At 39.2% G+C, this 17,714-nt stretch overlaps 1 protein-coding gene across 3 annotated transcripts; it reads left to right on the top strand.

The window, feature by feature from the left end:
* Positions 1–362: 362 nt before the first annotated feature.
* On the top strand, positions 363–15,307 carry syt8 (synaptotagmin VIII). 3 transcript variants are annotated; one of them, XM_041997818.1, is made up of 9 exons: positions 363–634; positions 5,439–5,630; positions 8,117–8,280; positions 9,648–9,743; positions 9,953–10,120; positions 12,020–12,187; positions 12,500–12,617; positions 12,819–12,952; positions 14,945–15,307. In XM_041997818.1, the coding sequence occupies exons 2-9, from the start codon at positions 5,459–5,461 to the stop codon at positions 15,209–15,211; spliced, it is 1,287 nt and encodes a 428-aa protein (XP_041853752.1). In that variant the 5' UTR covers positions 363–634; positions 5,439–5,458; the 3' UTR covers positions 15,212–15,307. The 3 variants fall into 3 exon arrangements, with proteins under 3 accessions (XP_041853752.1, XP_041853753.1, XP_041853754.1); XM_041997819.1 differs by lacking the exon at positions 363–634 and adding an exon at positions 2,938–3,038; XM_041997820.1 differs by lacking the exons at positions 363–634; positions 5,439–5,630 and adding an exon at positions 2,993–3,038.
* The last annotated feature ends 2,407 nt before the right edge of the window (positions 15,308–17,714 follow it).

Here is a 17,714-nt window from a genome sequence, read left to right as displayed (position 1 = left end):
TTCTTTCTTTCTTCTTTCTTTCTTTCTTTCTTTCGTTCTTTCTTTCGTTCTTTCTTTCTTTCTTTCTTTCTTTCTTTCTTTCTTTCTTTCTTTCTTTCTTTTTTTTAGTAACTTTGGTCATGAGTCCTGTAGTGTTGTGGTGCTTATTCTTATTTCTCTTTTTCCCTTTGAGCCCTGCTCCAGAATTTCATCCCCATAATGAAATGTGTGTTCCTATGCAACAACAACAAGATCTGTTTGATTACTTTTGGAGTCATAATGAAGTGAGAAGTGTTAACATGTGTAAATAACAGTTTATGGTTCACAATAATGAGGATAGCACGGATGAAAAAGTTGAGGCTGGGATAAAAAAACCTTTTAGGATGACAAGATCAACAGTCTCATGATTTCCAAAGACGAGTTTATGCCTGATAAAGTAAAAACCGAAACCATCAAACTGACGTCCTGCAGCAGAGACCTGGAGGTTTGTTATTAAATAAAAAGTATGCTCGTAACTCCACCTCTGTTTGAACACTGTGTGTGTTCATCAGGTGTGGTGGCTGCTGCAGGTAAAACAGTTGAAGATGGTCGACTGAACAAAAAGTTGTAAGAACTAAGATGTAAGAAGAAGAAACTTCTGGATAAACTTATCAAGGTATTTTTACTGCTGCTGTCTCCTTTTTATTCTTATTTAATGCGATAATCAACACACAGCTAATGTTACAGTTTTTTACTTTCTCCTGCAGTTCTTTATTCACTTCCTCCAATTTTCTTAAGCTCTACTTTCCACTTTTCTTTTTATTTTTCTCCTGTATGATTGTTCTTTATGTTCTTTTCCTCTCTTCCTGTCTTATAAATTTTTCCTGCTTGTCCTTTCTCCAGTTCCTTCCTCTCATCTTTGTAATTTTGTCTTTCTCAAATGTTGATCCACCTTTTTACTTTTTGTTGTTTCTCTATATTTTGTTGTATTAGTTTTTACCTAAACATAAATACAGTTTACATGAGGCAGAATCAGTTTGTCCAGTTTTAAACCCAATAAAAAATTTTTCTGACATTTCTTTCACTTTTCTTCAGGAATAGTTTTCTAGGCTTCATGAAGGACTTTCCAAATCCCTTCTTTGAATGTTTCTGCCTTTTGTTCTGTTCTGTGTCGGCGATCATACTGGAAGTGTCTATATGATATTTGACTTCCAGGAAAAACAGTTTTTGGCTCTGAATCTTTGTGGACTCTGAACCGGTCACAGGTCCATCATCACTGCTGAAAGTTCGAACGTAGGCGAAGAAGCAGTGATGTCACAGTGAGATTCAGAAAGATTTTCCATATTCTGTTTCTGACTATAAAAATGATTTGCTTCAATTAACTGAAAGAGAAAAAGAAGAGCATTTTAAAGTAAGTTATATCTACCTACTGTGCTGTATTGATAAGTAATGATTTGAACTAGTGGGCTTAAACGTGTCCACAGGACTAAATGCATTGAATTGTTGCTGTGTGATTGTCTGATGAGAGATTTGTGTCAAGCAGGTAAACAGGTGGAACAGATGAAGTGGAAGGAGAGTTTGTATTTCTGACCACTTCTGCTTTCCAAATAAATTTATTTCATAAATCGAGTTCCCAGTTTGGAACAGCAAAGTTTACAGATGAAACCGTATTTAATGACAATTAGACTGATGCGTCGTCATAGGTGAACAGAGACACGAACGAGGGTAGAACAGGAGAGGACCGAATCCTCCAGAGTCCAGACTGGTGGATGAACAGAGGAAGGAGGTTGTGCACGACTCTGATGAGGCATCAGGAAGAGCGGGAGAAGAGGTGGAGGCCAGGAAAAAAAGTGACAAGCTAGAAAAGATGCAGCCAAAAGAGCTGTGATGACAGCTTTAAAGAAGCGAGCAGGTGTTTCCTCATCCGGCTCATATATCACACGTATCCTTCTTCCCCTCTGTGACTTCTCATCAATGCTGCAGAAAAAAACAGGTTTATAAGACCTGCAATAAAAAAAGCAAACTTGTTTCAAAAAGAAAAAAGATGTTTTCATTAACTTGAGTGAGGTAGTCGAAGTTAAATTAACCTGATAAATTAATTTGCTTTAAGTACATCAGGTTGTGGAAGAAGTTGATGTGAAACTTCACAAAATCTTTTTATTTCCGCTTACGTGACATGATTTCTAGTCCACCTTACCTCTAGTAAGTGATGAAGTGTAAACAGTTGTTGCTTTACAGCAGGAAGTTGGTGTGGACGTAGTTTTAGCTTTCTGTTACGCTGCAGCAGCTGCCTGGAAAACTGGTTTTAAACTCAGGGATGAGGAAAGCAGTCACATGGCACTACCAACGCTAATTATAAATCCTTCATTTTCATCATCATCATCATCATCATTGTAACGGCTAAACTCTATTTTTATGTCTAGAACATGTCTATACACTGAAACATACTATCAAATATATTAAAATATTTAGAAACTTTTTGTGTCATGTGAATTATTAATCAACCCATAAACACAAAAACAAACAAGTACTTAAAATAATTATTAAGTTCTCAACTAAAGGACAAAGTTGTAGTCTAGACAAAGTTTAACAACTTGATTAAAATGAGTTAAATCACCTCAATATGTTCTATTACAGCCAGTGTTACACAGTATTAGTGAAAGTTTAACCGAATAAGCCTGCTGTCTTGGAATCACATCTGGAATTGCCGTGACAGTGTGAACATGTGTGTGAAAAACATGAAGAAGTGATTTGGTGTTTTGTGGAAAAGGTCTTTGTGTGGATTGTGGATCTGTTACTGAGGTTTTTCTGTGGCTGTGGAACCAAGCAGGAAGCTTTCACGACCACTTTCACTGTCCAGTGTTTCCCTGATTACACTGAAAACAGAGGGAGGAGACATTTCCTCCCTTTCATCAGAAAGTCTGAGGCTTGATTTTGGGAAAAACTCACGATTCCCCGTCACTTCCTTCCTCTTCAGTGGCTCCACGGGACCAAGTGTGTGTTCTTGTGTTTGGTGCAGATCAGAAAGGTTTTGTCTCAGCTGCTTGGAGATGTTGGTGTTTCGGTAAACCTCTACAGAAGTGAGTAAAATATTTCTCTTACAACTTTCATCTGTGCAATTTAGACTGACAGGTTTATTAAATGATGATGTCAGAAATGAGATCCAGTGGTTTGCAGCTTGACCCACAGGTCAAAACATCCAGACTGGTTTTCCAAGTCCAGGAGAATCAAGGCAGGACTGTTTATGAGGAAAGTTAGGCACAGGGAGGAGATCTGTTATCAGCATATGAATCAGACTACAGGCTGCTGTTTGTTCATGGTGGAGGCTGAAGGAGGAATTCCACTCAGGCATGTCAGTAGACTCCCACAGCTCTCATGTTTCTTAGATTTCATACGTCACAATGAGGAAACACCAGCTTCCAGTTCAGGAGTTTTTATTTTCCTTGGCTGTCGTTTGTTTGCCAGTAAACGATCGGCTTGATTGGTGACGTTTGGTCCAGATTTTCCTCTGGAGCCATGAACACAACATAAGTGTGATGGGAAAGACACCATGAAGACAACGCTCTGATACAACAGTTAAAACACTTGACAACATCTGGATGTTTATGTCACTTCTGCACACATCCAATGACGTCGACCTGCACTGATAAAACAATTCAATCATTAATGATGCAGGGCTTCGTGCTTCAAGTTAAAAGAACTTGTACTTTTCTTGAAAGAGAAAGTGGCCAACAAAACTGATAATCAGTACTCTATAAAGTTGGCTCAAAGTATTAAAAAAACTAAAACACTGTACACCGTTTTAAAGGTGTGAGAGGGGCTTCTGAGACCATCCATAATAACTGGAGCAAACTGGAGCTTGTATTTCCATGAAACGACATTATCTGAATAAACATATTTGTACTGTTGCACCTGATGTGACTCCTGTCCTAGACAGAGATTCACAGCCAGATAAGTCCTCTGCATCTTTTTAGTGGATGTGGTTCGTGATGTATTGGACAGTGTCTGTTTAAATCTTCAGCTGTATTCTTTATTGTTGTGGCTGCATCTGCTGACATGTTTGTCTTGTGTGCTGTGACTGATGGCCTTATGTTGAAATGACCTAGGGGCTTTTCTTTCTTGGGACTGAAGAGGTGAGCTGTGGTGAAGCTTGGGTCATTCCTTGTTCTTGCTTTCTTGACAAACTGGTGAGGTCACTGGCACCACTGCTATTTGCTGAATGGTTTGGTTGTGGCATATTGTGGTTCAGATTTTGTGGAACTTTAGGGCTCAATCCCAAAACGCCCCACACTGTCAGACTCAACAAGCTCATCAGGCGAGCTGCATCTGTCCTGGGGATTGACCTTGTGGCGAAGGTGTCTGAGAGGAGGATGCTGAGGAAGCTCCTCAGTATCCTCAGTATGATGTCCTGTCAGAGCTCTTTCATCCATAGACTGAGACCACCGAGGAGCTCCACTGAATTTGTAATTCGTAACCTTCCATTTGCACGTTCTTGCAGAGGCTTTGCCATATCAAGGGCCTTCCCAAACCACGTAGTGTGGAGGGTGAGTGGACCATTCAGCCCTCAAATAGCATGACTGCAGTGTTTCACGCTCACAACAAAGTTTGCAGCTGGTGTGATGTCAAAATGGCGGAAACAGCCTTCAAATATGAATTCCACATGTGTCCTGCATGTTTGTGACACTGAAAGAAAATCACAAAGGTTTAGAATTATAAAACCAAACTAGCAAATCTTGCTCTATGCTGATGTTTGATTTGACGTAAGCATCATTAGCAGCCTTCATTCATTTGTTTGAGTGGAAATGTCAAATGGAGATGTGGTTGAAAGACATGCTTGTGGATTTTAATCCCACACTGTTTAAAAAGAGCAGCAAGCTCCTACGGTTGATTTTGTTCTAAGTTTTTTTTTTTTTTTGAGCAAATGAAAATACAAATCTTAAAGAGAATAATGAAACAGATGAAACAGATTAATACAGTGTAAAAGTGCAAAGATATGATTATGATTAAAACCAAGATTCTCTCGGCTTTTAGAAAAGAAGAAGTTTCTGCTGCATCACTTCCTGTGACGTACTGTTGGCTGAGGCTGCAGTGCTACATGAAAAAAGCAACGCACAAAAGAGCTATGCCCCCTTCAGGTCAAGGGCAAATTCAAAATAAACTAACTCTTTCAATACAATATTGGTCTATGATAACTGTCTTCTGTCCTTCATACTGTTATTATTATATTCCTCACTGCTGGATGGTTAACTCCTGAGTCCATACGGGCACAGACGTCTTTTACCAGGACACGTGTCCTGGTAAAACAGGACTCAGAAACATATGTTGGTTTCTTTGTTTTTACTGTAACTTAATTCATCATCTGAACTTAACACAAAGTTTATTAATGACTCAGTTTTCTGTTGTAAATGCTAACAGTTGAAATCTGACAAACAGCCTTTATCACCATCAGATGATCATCTTTTCACATTTCTTCTTTCCAGAACTCTTCATCCTCCTCATCATGCCTTCCCTCCACCAGTCATCAAATTCTCCTTTAGCCATACGTAATGCCCCATCCCGGATGGGAGCTGACAAGGTCAACAGTCACCATGTCTCCACCACCTCCACCCCCACTAACACCTCCGTCAGCCCTGCTACAAACTTCTTTGATGACCTGCTGAGCCACATCCCCTGTAAGTCACCAAAAACCACCTGTTCTGACCTGGTTTCCTCTGGTTCTGATCCAGCCCCATCCAAAAACCACCTGTTCTGACCTGGTTTCTTCTGGTTCTGATCCAGTCCCATCCAAAAACCACCTGTTCTGACCTGGTTTCTTCTGGTTCTGATCCAGTCCCATCCAAAAACCACCTGTTCTGACCTGGTTTCCTCCTGTTCTGATCCAGTCCCATCCAGAAACCACCTGTTCTGACCTGGTTTCCTCTGGTTCTGATCCAGTCCCATCCAAAAACCACCTGTTCTAAGGCCTGATTAGACTTTTAAGCTCTGAATATAATAAAGTTTAGTCCTCTTTTTGTTGCATCTTTGAGCTGTTCTACTTTTTGTTTTCTGTTAGGAAACCAGTAAAGCACAGAGATAAACTGGATCCAGTCATTTTAAAGACTGTCCTCTGTGAAGAGGAAGATTTTTATCTTCATACAGTCAACATATACCTCCTGGTTGGGTGTGGGGACTGTTCAGGGTCAGGGTTTATTTAATATAAATTAGCATCAGATCAGAGATACAGTAGCTAGCCAACAGTGAAAGTAAAAGCGTTTCCATGTGAGCAATGTGAAGGGAACTCTATGGATTGGGACTAAAGAGCTATTGAGCCATAAAAAACACTTATTAGTGAGAATAATAATAAAAAAAGGCTTCAGTTTGCTATGGGCCATAACGATTAGACTCTGGAGCAATGACTAAAGGTTATGTGGTCTGATGAGTCCAGATTTACCCCATTCCAGAGTGATGGGAGCATCAGGGTAAGAAGAGAGGCATATGAAAGGATGCAGACATCTTGTCCAGTGGCCACTGTACAAGCCTGTGGTGGCAGACTATAGGTGTTTCTCCATCACCCCTAGAATTGCACAAAACCTAAGTATTGCAATAAAAAACTGGTAATGGAAACACCTCAATTAAAAAAAAATCTCAAATATTACTTAAAGGTTTTTACGCTCTTATGAGGTGGTTTTTCCAGACATGTCTATGTAGAATTATATCACAAAAGTGTAATGGAAACATTTTTTTACATTTACTCGTCCCTAGATGTGACGTAGGGGTTCATGTGACCAGTCAATTTCAAGTAAAGATGGAGCTGTAAGAGTAGACGCAGGAGGAGATGGAAATCTTTTTACAAATAATTAAAGAAAATTATATAACTGCCATCCTTGATAGCAAACGAGCGAACTGCAGAGTTTTACAAAGAATTAGAAATCTCCTCCTCAAAGTGGATTCTCATGAGAAAAGATTTTACAAGAATAACAGCTTATACGCTTGGAAACACCTGCAAACTGCAACTGCACTTTGTCGAAAGTTTAGAAATGTCGCTTTTATAGCAAATGTCACTGGGCTCAAATTGTTTGAGGGAACATGAGACATAATTTCCACACATGGATTGGTCACCACAGAGTCCAGGCCTGAACCCTACTGAGAATGTTGAAGTTCAACTCCCAGAGGTCCAATTCTCCCATCGTCACTACAAGATCTTGGAAGTAGATGAATGCAACTCTGGACAAAATAAATGTTGTGCAGAAGCTTATCGAAATGATGCCACAGAGAATGCAGCTGTAATTAAATCAAATATTAGGGTATGGAACATTTGTTTGAACGGACAGGTAGGTCTTATTCAATCCACCGCACCATGATGTCTTTCCTTGTTAACATTAAAAGAGACTTTCCAAGCAAACATCACGGTGGACTTATTGATACCTGCTGACTGACTGCTGGTTGTACCCCTGAACATATCACCCTCTAGAGCCTTCAGATTAAATCTGGTGCAATTATTATTTAGGACAATTTGGTTCCAAAACTATGTTTACCATAAATACATGTAAATATCTAGATATGTTGGAAAATTTCATACTGTAATTCTTTATATCTGCTGCAGACTTAGATTCAGGAGGACAGTTATCCCACACCTCATCAGGATGTTCTTAGCCAAGGATCTCAGCTCAGAAATCAGAACAGAGTTTGGACATAAAGTGTTTCTGCTGCTTATATAAGAAAAAGTTATCTGGTGGGAGGGAGTCATTCAGGAGCTATTTATTCATTTAGTGAATTGTTCTTTTTTAACACCAAGTGTCTGACCTGTAGAAGTCGTTTTATAGATCATACTCAGCTTTCAAATGTTTTAAACATGGTTTCAAAGAGGTCAAATATTCCAAGAATAGCTGTTTTTCAAGGTTTTTAGTGTGAAGTTTGGACATGTTCCTTGTGCTGAGAGCTGTTATTAGATAGAGGTTGAACATTATGGAAAGTTTTTTTTCCAAAATGAATATGGTAATTGTGTGTTGGAGAGATAAAACGGAACCAGAACAAATATGTTTTATTTTTTTATTTATGTCTAAGAGGCTGTTTTAGAAATGGGTCCAGAATGAGCTGATTTCTGTTCAGTAAACATGATTTAAGCAGTTCTGCGGGAGGACGTGAAGATCCGTAAAGCTAACCATCTCCTCTCCTTCAGTGCCACGATGGGCGATCTACATCATCTTGGTGGCAGCTGGCCTGCTGATTCTGCTTTGCTGTCTGTGTGTCTGCATCAAGTGCTGTTGCAGACAGAAGAAGAGGAAGCAGAAGAAGGAGCAGATCAATCTGAAGGCTGTGGATGGAAAAACAGCCACAGCTCTGGTGAGATCCACAGAAGTCAACCCATCAACCAATATCAAAACCAATATGTTTTTATTCCATTAACACTTAGAAGCATGTACAAGGTTGTTTGAAACCACTTCTGGCAGAGCTTTCAGATTATTTTTCTGAGCATCAGCAACATCTATCAACAGATTATGTGAAGACAAACCAGCACAGTGTAGACGGGTACAAGTTTCTGAAATGATCCTCCTTCAGAAGGTGGTCCAACTCAGCATGAAAGGTCAAGCAAGGAGCTCAGGAATCTGAGGTGGCTTTTGGAGGTTTGGCTAGACCGAGGACCCACAGTGTCACTGGGGGAGAGGAAGATCTGGTCTGCTACCTTCGAAAGAGGACCTTGGGTAGAAAATGGATGATTGTATTAACCCTTAAAAACTTGTTTTTTCTGTTTCTCTTTTTTTTTATATGGTCACACTTTTTCCTCCAGCTGTTTTTGTGCTATTTGCAGTTATTTATGCTACTATTTACCTACAAGCCTCACAAACCACCTCCAACTCATCTCGTTTTTGGTACTATTGTGCATCAAATACATCTTCTTGTCTTTATTCCAGCCAGAGAGGACTATTCCTTTTGTTCTTTTTCAGACAGACATAACTTTATGCTCACTTGTGGATCTTTGGCTGCTCCTGACATTCTCGCTAATTTAAGCTATGTGATTAGTGGAAAGTTTAACAGGTTTATAGTTTTTGGGTCAAAACAAAAGTCTCTTAGCAACATAGTAGTGATAGAAATCTTTTTTATTAAAATGTGATAAATCATCGTGTTATCATGGATCACTCATTGTGGATTTACCATATGAAGTCTCTGAATAAACACTACATTTTGCAGCTGGATAGTAAACTTCCTGGATGGGATATAAATGCTTGGTAAACTTCTGTAGATTATTTAAAGGGTAAGCTATCCATCACAATTTACCCCACAGAGTTACACATATCAGTTCCCGAGAAACTGCTGATGATATAACACTATGGGGTGCCGGTCTACTAGCGGAGATTTAACGGTTAATGGGCTGATTTTACAACATTGATTAAATAAATTAAAAATATAAAAGTAAACCTAAAAGGAAACAATAATCCAATAGAGAGGTGTTTCTTTCTCCAAATGAAGCAAACAGTTTCACTGCCTGGAATGATGAAGAAGAACAAACAGCTGATCATCTTCCGAAGGAGATCAGCTTAGTTTGTTCAGAACCAGCTCAGTCCAGGACTGTTTTATACCCTGACTGGGGAAATGTTGTAATCCAACATTCAGTGTGTTCCTGTTGTGATTGGAAAAATCCAGTTGTGCTCATGGCAAATGATTGGACCAGTGTCGTTATCTGAACTGATGTTCTTCTGGACTCCTGACAGGTGCAGCCAGATGTGGGGGACGTTGACTACGGCTCCACCAAACAGCAGAGAGGAAAGCTGCTCTATGCTCTGGAATACAACACTGCTCAGTCTGAGGTGATTACACTTACACTTCGTTACTGTTCACTCATTCAAATGTGGGCCATAACTGGCCTTTATCTATCTAAAGTGTCCCAAATATGTTTGCTGTCTGGGATATCTACAGTGTTTTTAAACTTACAGATCACTTATGTTCCTCATCAGAACTCGATCTCTCTGTCTAACTGCCAAAAATGCCTCAGTTCTGTTTTCTTTGGTCTTTCCAGCTCACAGTCGGGATCAAACAAGCAAACAGCCTGAAAGCCATGGACCTGGGAAGGAGCTCCGACCCGTACGTCAAAGTCTACATCCTCCCGGAAAAGTCCAAAACATACGAGACCAAAGTGTTCAAAAACACACTGAACCCTGTCTTCAATGAGCAGTTCACCTTTCAGGTACAGAGACAGGAAGTAACCTTTCATTATAGACACAGTTTAGATATTCAGTTAAAATACTGAACAGTTGAAGTGATCACCAGTTCAGGTTTTAAATTTAGACCAGAGAATGTCCATATGACTCATAAACATCCATAATGTGATAACTCTGGACACAGCTCCACTCTCCACAGAGACGAGTGGAGGATTCCAGGTTTTCCAACTGTGTCCACGAAGCTCCAACTAATGGATTCATGTGGCACCATTTTTTAAACATTTTAAACACAAGTTTCGAATCAAATTAGGGTGGCTGTAGCGCAGGAGGAAGTTGTCTTCCAGTTGTCTTAACTATGAATGTCTTATTTTGAAATGCTTTATTTTGAAGCACAGTTGTTTTATGATGTCAGCGGAGAAATGTACGTTTTTTGTTCTGTTTACTTCAAGTTGTAAGTAACAGGTTAAAGACACCCGTACAGTTACGTAACACCTGTGAAGCCATGCTGTTATGATGCAGTATGTGGTTTAGCATTGGATGGCAACATCAGTGTACTGATACAGCCAGTACCTGTATGGCACTATTTGCTAATGCAATGCAGTGTTACTTTATTGTGGAAGTGATTATAAAAGGGTCTCATAAAAATAGTGTTGAGTGTGTGTACAGCCAATACAATATGAATTTCACATTTTCATCCATCTGACCACAGAACAGTTTTCCACTTTGCCTCAAACAATTTTAAATGAGCTCTGGTCCAGAGAAGACGGCTGTGTTCCTGGGTCCTGTTTTATGGCTTCTTGGCATGACAAAGCTTTAAAGGCCCCATGTCATGCAAAGTTCAAAGGTTTTCTAACACACATATGTGTCTTCATAGCCTGTGTATGAGGCTCAAAAATTAGAAATTTGTCTCCTCTGTCACTAGCACCGAGTGGGTGCCAGCGAAAGCCGGATCCTCTCCCAGAGAGGGGCGTGGAGGGGCACCACTCATGAACATTTAAAGGTTCAGATACAGAAACAGCCCGTTCTCATTAGAGCTCATTAGAGCTCATTAGAGCTACTTTTAGAATGGCTGAAATTAAGGACCAAGGCTGAATTTGGGGTAATACACTTTGAAAACAATGTTGTTGGACCTCTGAAACCCACATGAAATAGTAAAAAAATGTATAATATGGGACCTTTAACCTGCATTTGTGGATTTCAGGGTGAACTGTGTTCACAGACAGTGATTTCTGGAAGTGTTAATGAGTCCATGCAGTGGTTTTCAGTAGAGAATCATGTTTGTTTTTAATGCAGCTCCAAGATCACCAGTTTCCAGTTTGACCTTCAGCCTTGTCCCATGTGCAGAGATTCATCCTTTGAATCTTTTGATGAGATCATACACTTTAGATAGTGAGATCTTCAAAGTCTTCAAAATTTTACATTGAGGAACATTTTTCTGAAATTGTTTAACTTTTTTTTAGACCCAGTTTGTCTCAGATTGGTGAACCTCTGTCCATCTTTACAAATGCTGCTCTTATACCCAGTCATGTTAATGACCTGTTGCCAGTTAACCTGATTAGTTGTTAAATTCTCCTTCTGTTGTTTTTGATTTGCACCAGTTACTTTTCCAGCCTTTAGTTGCTCCGTTCCAGCTTTTTAAGAGACATGTTGCTGCCCTCAGATTCAAAATCAGCTCATATTTTCCATTAAATGGTAAAATGTCTCAGTTTCAACATCTGATTTGTTGTTTATGTTTATGTTTGGAGTAAAATATGAATTGATAATATTTGTACATCATAGCATTTTGTTTTTATTTACATTTCACACAGCTGTCACAACTTTTTTTACTTGGGTTGTCTGAAACACAATGAGTATAATTTCATGTAAAAATATAAAGAATCTGTGAGTTTGAGGTTGTAAACACATTTAAAAACACGTGTTTCCAGGTATCCAAATCTTCCCTCCTGACTTCAACGGTGGTGATGAAGGTTTTCGACTTCAACCGATTCACCAAACATGAGATCATTGGCGAGCTCAGGGTGCAGCTCAGCAGTGTGGACTGGAACCACGTCATGGAGGAGTGGCAGGACCTGGCTGAGCCCGCCAAATACGAGGTTTTTCACCTGTCAGCATGCAGCAGAATGTTACGCCAGCAGAAACCGTTTCCAGAATGTTCTGACCCACTTTATATGTTCAATGCAAAGAAAAAATCACTTATTCCTTCCATTCTTTTGTTATATTAAAGGATGAATAAACACAGTCATAGTTTTTCAGTGAGCAAGTTGTTTTTACAACAGATTTCAGATTTGATATCATTTTAAAAATAATGAAGTTTGAGAGTTCTCAGTTCTCTGGCTGCTTTCTGAGCTGTGTTTAACAGAGGGATGAAAATGATGAACGCAGTGTTGCATTTGTGTGCTTCGCAGGAGGAGAACTTGGGGGACATCTGTTTCTCCCTGCGCTACGTTCCCACCGCCAGCAAACTGACGGTGGTGATCCTGGAGGCTAAAAACCTGAAGAGCATGGACTTTGGAGGAAGCTCAGGTCAGACCTTGGGTTAGCTAGTGTTCTTCAAGGAACACAGATATTTATCTGAAGCAGCAGATAAATCTGTCCTACAACCAGATAAAGGCTGTAACTTGTAAACGCTTCACAGAAAGTACAACAGTAAAGAAATAAGTTTTAAGAAGGAATATTTCCAGTTATAGGAAAGCTGTTTGATTTTCCACTGCTTGGTGTTTGTAGATCCATATGTGAAGGTGCAGCTGGCTCTGGACAAGAGGAAGTGGAAGAAAAGGACGACGTCTGTTAAAAAGAAAACGTTGAATCCTTATTTCAATGAGTCTTTTACCTTTGATGTGTCGTTTGAACAAATACAGGTGAGTATTTATTCAGTATTCATTATATGACCCTTTAAATGTAACATACTTAAGAAAAAAACACTTAAAGCACAGAAAACTTAAACAAACAAAAACCCAAACAACTATGGCACATTTGGTTTGGAAATATCTCTTTCAGCCTCACTATGGATTTACATCCCACTCTCAGGTCTAACTCCCACTGTGTGCACCATCTTTGACATGTACCAAGACTTGTGGGTACCTTCAAAGCATCAAATATACAAAATAATACCCTTGAAATGCCACAGATCTTTTTAATCTGGGAAACAACCTTTATGTCTCCTTTAAAAGCTCAACTCTTAGATTTCAGTTGTGATTGAAGATGTTTGGTTATCACAGGAACTGAGATCCAGTCGGAAAACACTAGTTTGTGCAGTTTATGTATTAAAAAGTACATTTCAAAACTTTTAAGTAAATTAATAAATAAATCAAATAAAGACAGAAAAAAATAAAATACAATAAGAAAAAAAATGACAGAAATAAAACTTTAAGGGTGAGGAATTTGATAAAAGGGAGCAAATAGAAAATGTTTTAACTTTGATTTAAAGCAGCTGAGAGGTTCAGCAGACCTGCAGTTGTCTGGGAGTTTGTTCCAGAAACTGAACGTCTCCATGTTTGGTTCTGATTCTGGGAACAGAAAGTAGACCTGACCCTGGTGACCCGAGGGATCTGGTTGATTCATAACGAACCAGAAGATCCTGAATGTATTTTAACCTTTTTTAAACTAAACCAGAGCCAGCCACCAGAGAGGAAATAAAGATCAGAGGACTGGACTTATATGATCTACTTTCCTGGTCTTAGTGGGGACTGGAGCAGGAGCGTTCTGGACTAACTGCAGATGTCTGATGGATCTATAGGGTGACCTGTAAGGACAGCGTTACAGTAGTCCAGTCTACTAAAGATAAATGCATAAATCCTGCTGAGATATCAGTCATTTAATCCTCCATATGTTCTTTTAGTGATAAGAGGTTAACTTCACAATCGTCTTTAATGTGATGCCGAAGTTCAGGTCTGAGTTCACGACTATTTCTGGCTTGATTGTTGTTTTTTAACATCGCTGTTTAAAACTGAGTGCTGACTTTTAATCCAAAAACTATTATTTCAGTTTTGTCTTCATTTGACTGATGGAAGTTTTGCAACATCCAGTTTGTATTTGATTAATGCATTTGATTGGTGTTTGGATCAGACTATAGTCTCCAGGTGAGATGGATATGTAAATTTGTGTATCATGAGCATAAATATGGAAACGTATTAAGTTGTTTTTCATCATTTGAAGGAGTGGGAGCTTGTAGATGTTGAACAGTTGTGGCCCCAAGATGGAGCCTTGGGGAAGCCCCCCTGGTTATTTCACTTACATATAAGTCCCTGTTTTTTAGATAGGACTCAAACCAGTTAAGTACTGGTCCAGAAAGATCTACCCAGTTTTCCAGCTGGTCTAGTAAGATGTTCTGGTGGATCCAGTAGTACCAGGACTCAAATGTTACTGCTATCTTTGTTCAGAAGACGTAACTGAAGACCTTGACTAGGCCAGTTTTAGTGCTGTGGTGTGGCTGAAAACCTAACTGGTAGACATTAAAACAGTTATTTAGAGTCAGGAAGTTGTGTAATTGTTGAAGGACAGCTTTTTCTATAATCTTACCAGTGCATCATGGTATGTCCCTCAACAGGCTCAGCCCATAGCAGCAGAACTAGCGCCATGGATGAGGGTCACCAAGCCAGACCTACTAAAAGATTTATCACATGAAAGTTTTTAAATTAGTCATCATCAGTAATATTCATTTAATGTTGAATCTTCTCTGAATATTACTTTTAAATAATTATTACATAATAAAGTTACTGTGTGGAAACCTCTCCAAACTTCCAAAAGCTAACACCAGTGCACACTGTTCATTAGATACACATTTCTTTACTTAGATTTCCATTTTTCAGTCTAAATAAGATAATCCAGTGTGGCCCTGTTGATTTTGTCAGAGGGTGAATCTGGTGATCTCGGTGTGGGACCATGATGCCATGACCAGAAATGACGCCATCGGAAAGGTGTTCCTGGGCTGCGACGCCACAGGGAACCAGCTGAGGCACTGGGCTGACATGTTGTCCAATCCACGGCGGCCAATCGCTCAGTGGCACAGCCTGCTGCTGAGTGAGCAGGTCAACTCCACGCTGGCCCTGAAAAGGAAGCTTCCCATTTCAAACAAACTGAAGGAAACCACTCAGCTCTTTGAAAAACATTTCAGATAGACCATAAAAAAATCATACATACACACATATATATATATATATATATAGACGTGGACAAAATTGTTGGTACCCTTTGGTTAATGAAAGAAAAACTCACAATGGTCACAGAAACTTCAATCTGACAAAAGTAATAATAAATAAAAATTCTATTAAATTTAACCAATGAAAGTCAGACATTGCTTTTCAACCATGCTTCAACAGAATTATTTTAAAAATAAACTCATGAAACAGGCCTGGACAAAAATGATGGTACCCTTAACCTAATATTTAGTTGCTCAACCTTTTGAGGAAACCACTGCAATCAAACAATTCTTGTAACTGTCAATGAGACTTCTGCACCTCTCAGCAGGTATTTTGATCCACTCCTCATAAGCAAACTGCTCCAGGTGTCTCAGGTTTGAAGGGAGCCTTTTCTAGATGCCATGTTTCATCTCCTTCCAAAGATGTTCAGTAGGATTTAGGTCAGGGCTCATAGAAGCAACTTTAGAATAGTCTAATGTTTTCCTCTTAGCCATTCTTGGTGTTTTAGCTGTGTTTTGGGTCATTGTCCTGTTGCAAGACTCATGACCTGCGACTGAGACCAAGCTTTCTGACACTGGCCAGCACATTTCTCTCTAGAATCCCTTGATAGTCTTGAGATTTCATTGTACCTGCACAGATTCAAGACACCCTGTACCAGACGCAGCAAAGCAGCCAGAACATAACAGAGCCTCCTCCATGTTCCACAGTAGGGACGGTGTTCTTTTCTTCATATGCTTCATTTTTCCATCTGTAAAAATGGAGCTGATGAGCCTCAGCAAAAAGTTCCATTTGTGTCTCATCTGTCCATAGGACATTCTCCCAGAAGCTTTGTGGTTTGTCAACATGTAGTTTGGCTTTTTTATGGTTTGTTTTCAACAATGGTTCCTCCTTGGTCGTCTCCCATTAAGTCCACTTTGGCTCAAACAACGACAGATGGTGCGATCTGACACTGATGTTCCTTCAGCTTGAAGTTGACCTTTATTGTCTTTAGAAGTTTTTCTGGGCTCTTTTGTTACCGTTCGTATTATCCGTCTCTTTGATTTGTCGTCAATTTTCCTCCTGCGGCCACGTCCAGGGAGGTTGGCTACAGTCCCATAGATCTTAAATTTCTGAATAATATGCGCAGCTGTAGTCACAGGAACATCAAGCTGCTTGGAGATGGTCTTATAGCCTTTACCTTTAACATGCTTGTCTATAATTTTCTTTCTAACCTCCTGAGACAACTCTTTCCTTTGCTTCCTCTGGTCCATGTTGAGTGTGGTACACACCATGTCACCAAACAGCACAGTGACTACCTGTAGCCTATATATAGGCCCACTGCCTGATTACAAGATTGTAGACACCTGTGATGCTAATTAGTGGACACACCTTGGATTAACACGTCCCTTTGGTCACATTATTTTCAGTCTTTTCTAGCAGTACCATCATTTATGTCCAGGCCTGTTTCATGAGTTTATTTTTTTTAAATAATTCTGTTGAAACATGGTTGAAAAGCAACGTCTGATTTTCATTGGTTAGATTTAATATAATTTTTATTTATTATTACTTTAGTCAGATTCAAGTTATTTCTGTGACCATTGTGAGTTTTTCTTTCATTAACTGAAGGGTACCAACAATTTTATCCACGTGTGTGTGTGTATATATATATATATATATATATATATATATATCTTTACATTATTTTGTTCACTTAGCTTTACAATCAATGATATTTCTCTATATAATTAATAGATTTAGATAAAATGTTACATGTATTAGTAATTTTCTTCTAATATTAAACATTTGACCCTCTGAGAAGATCTTAAAATATGTATTGAGTGTGTTTACTCATATAATTATGTTGAAATAAAGACTGCGCTGCCTCTACTATCTATAGGAGGTAATAGGATAATAAAGAATTAGAACACAATGTACCAAACATAACCATGATAACCACACCTGAAAATGGCTGTCTGAAAATGACATATGTCTTATCAAGCTCGTCATCTTTATTTTATTTTCTTTTTTTGTGTGTTTCCACAGAAAAAAACAGGGAATGTTGCCAAAATATCTGATCAAGGCATCAGTTTATGGGACCCTTCAGTTGGGATCCCAATATTAGCGCTCCAACCTAACAAAGCTTGTCAAACTGCAGTCCATTGATTGGTCGCAGGAATCATTACTTCATGCGCGACTCAGCATTAAGAACAAAGCAGGAACAGTTCCATGTTTAAACAACTAGAAGGTTTTTGTTGTTTAAAGCCACATGCCAAGAACACAAAATGCTGGATGCCCACCATTCCCCTCCTTTATTTCTGCATCCTTCTCCTCTTCACCATAATTCAAGGAAGGTGTTGCGCTGCTATGACGTCATGCTATGACGTCACATTATGACATCACACTATTACGTAGCTGACGCATCAATCAATCAATAGGCCTCCGATGTCTCCTCCACCAGGTGGCCTGCGCTCCAGAGGACCTGCCTGAATCCAAACAATCTATG

Source organism: Melanotaenia boesemani, chromosome 10 (genome assembly GCF_017639745.1).
Source record: "Melanotaenia boesemani isolate fMelBoe1 chromosome 10, fMelBoe1.pri, whole genome shotgun sequence".
NCBI classification, from domain to species: domain Eukaryota; kingdom Metazoa; phylum Chordata; class Actinopteri; order Atheriniformes; family Melanotaeniidae; genus Melanotaenia; species Melanotaenia boesemani.
Note: the sequence above shows the minus strand (reverse complement) of the source record. Positions and strands in the feature narration are given on the sequence as shown.

Coding starts and splice junctions, on each gene's coding strand:
- syt8 (XM_041997818.1), top strand. CDS start 5,459: ATGCCTTCCCTCCACCAGTCATCAAATTCTCCTTTAGCCATACGTAAT. Junction 5,631..8,116: donor CCTGCTGAGCCACATCCCCT/GTAAGTCACCAA, acceptor CCTCTCCTTCAG/TGCCACGATGGGCGATCTAC. Junction 10,121..12,019: donor ATGAGCAGTTCACCTTTCAG/GTACAGAGACAG, acceptor ACGTGTTTCCAG/GTATCCAAATCTTCCCTCCT.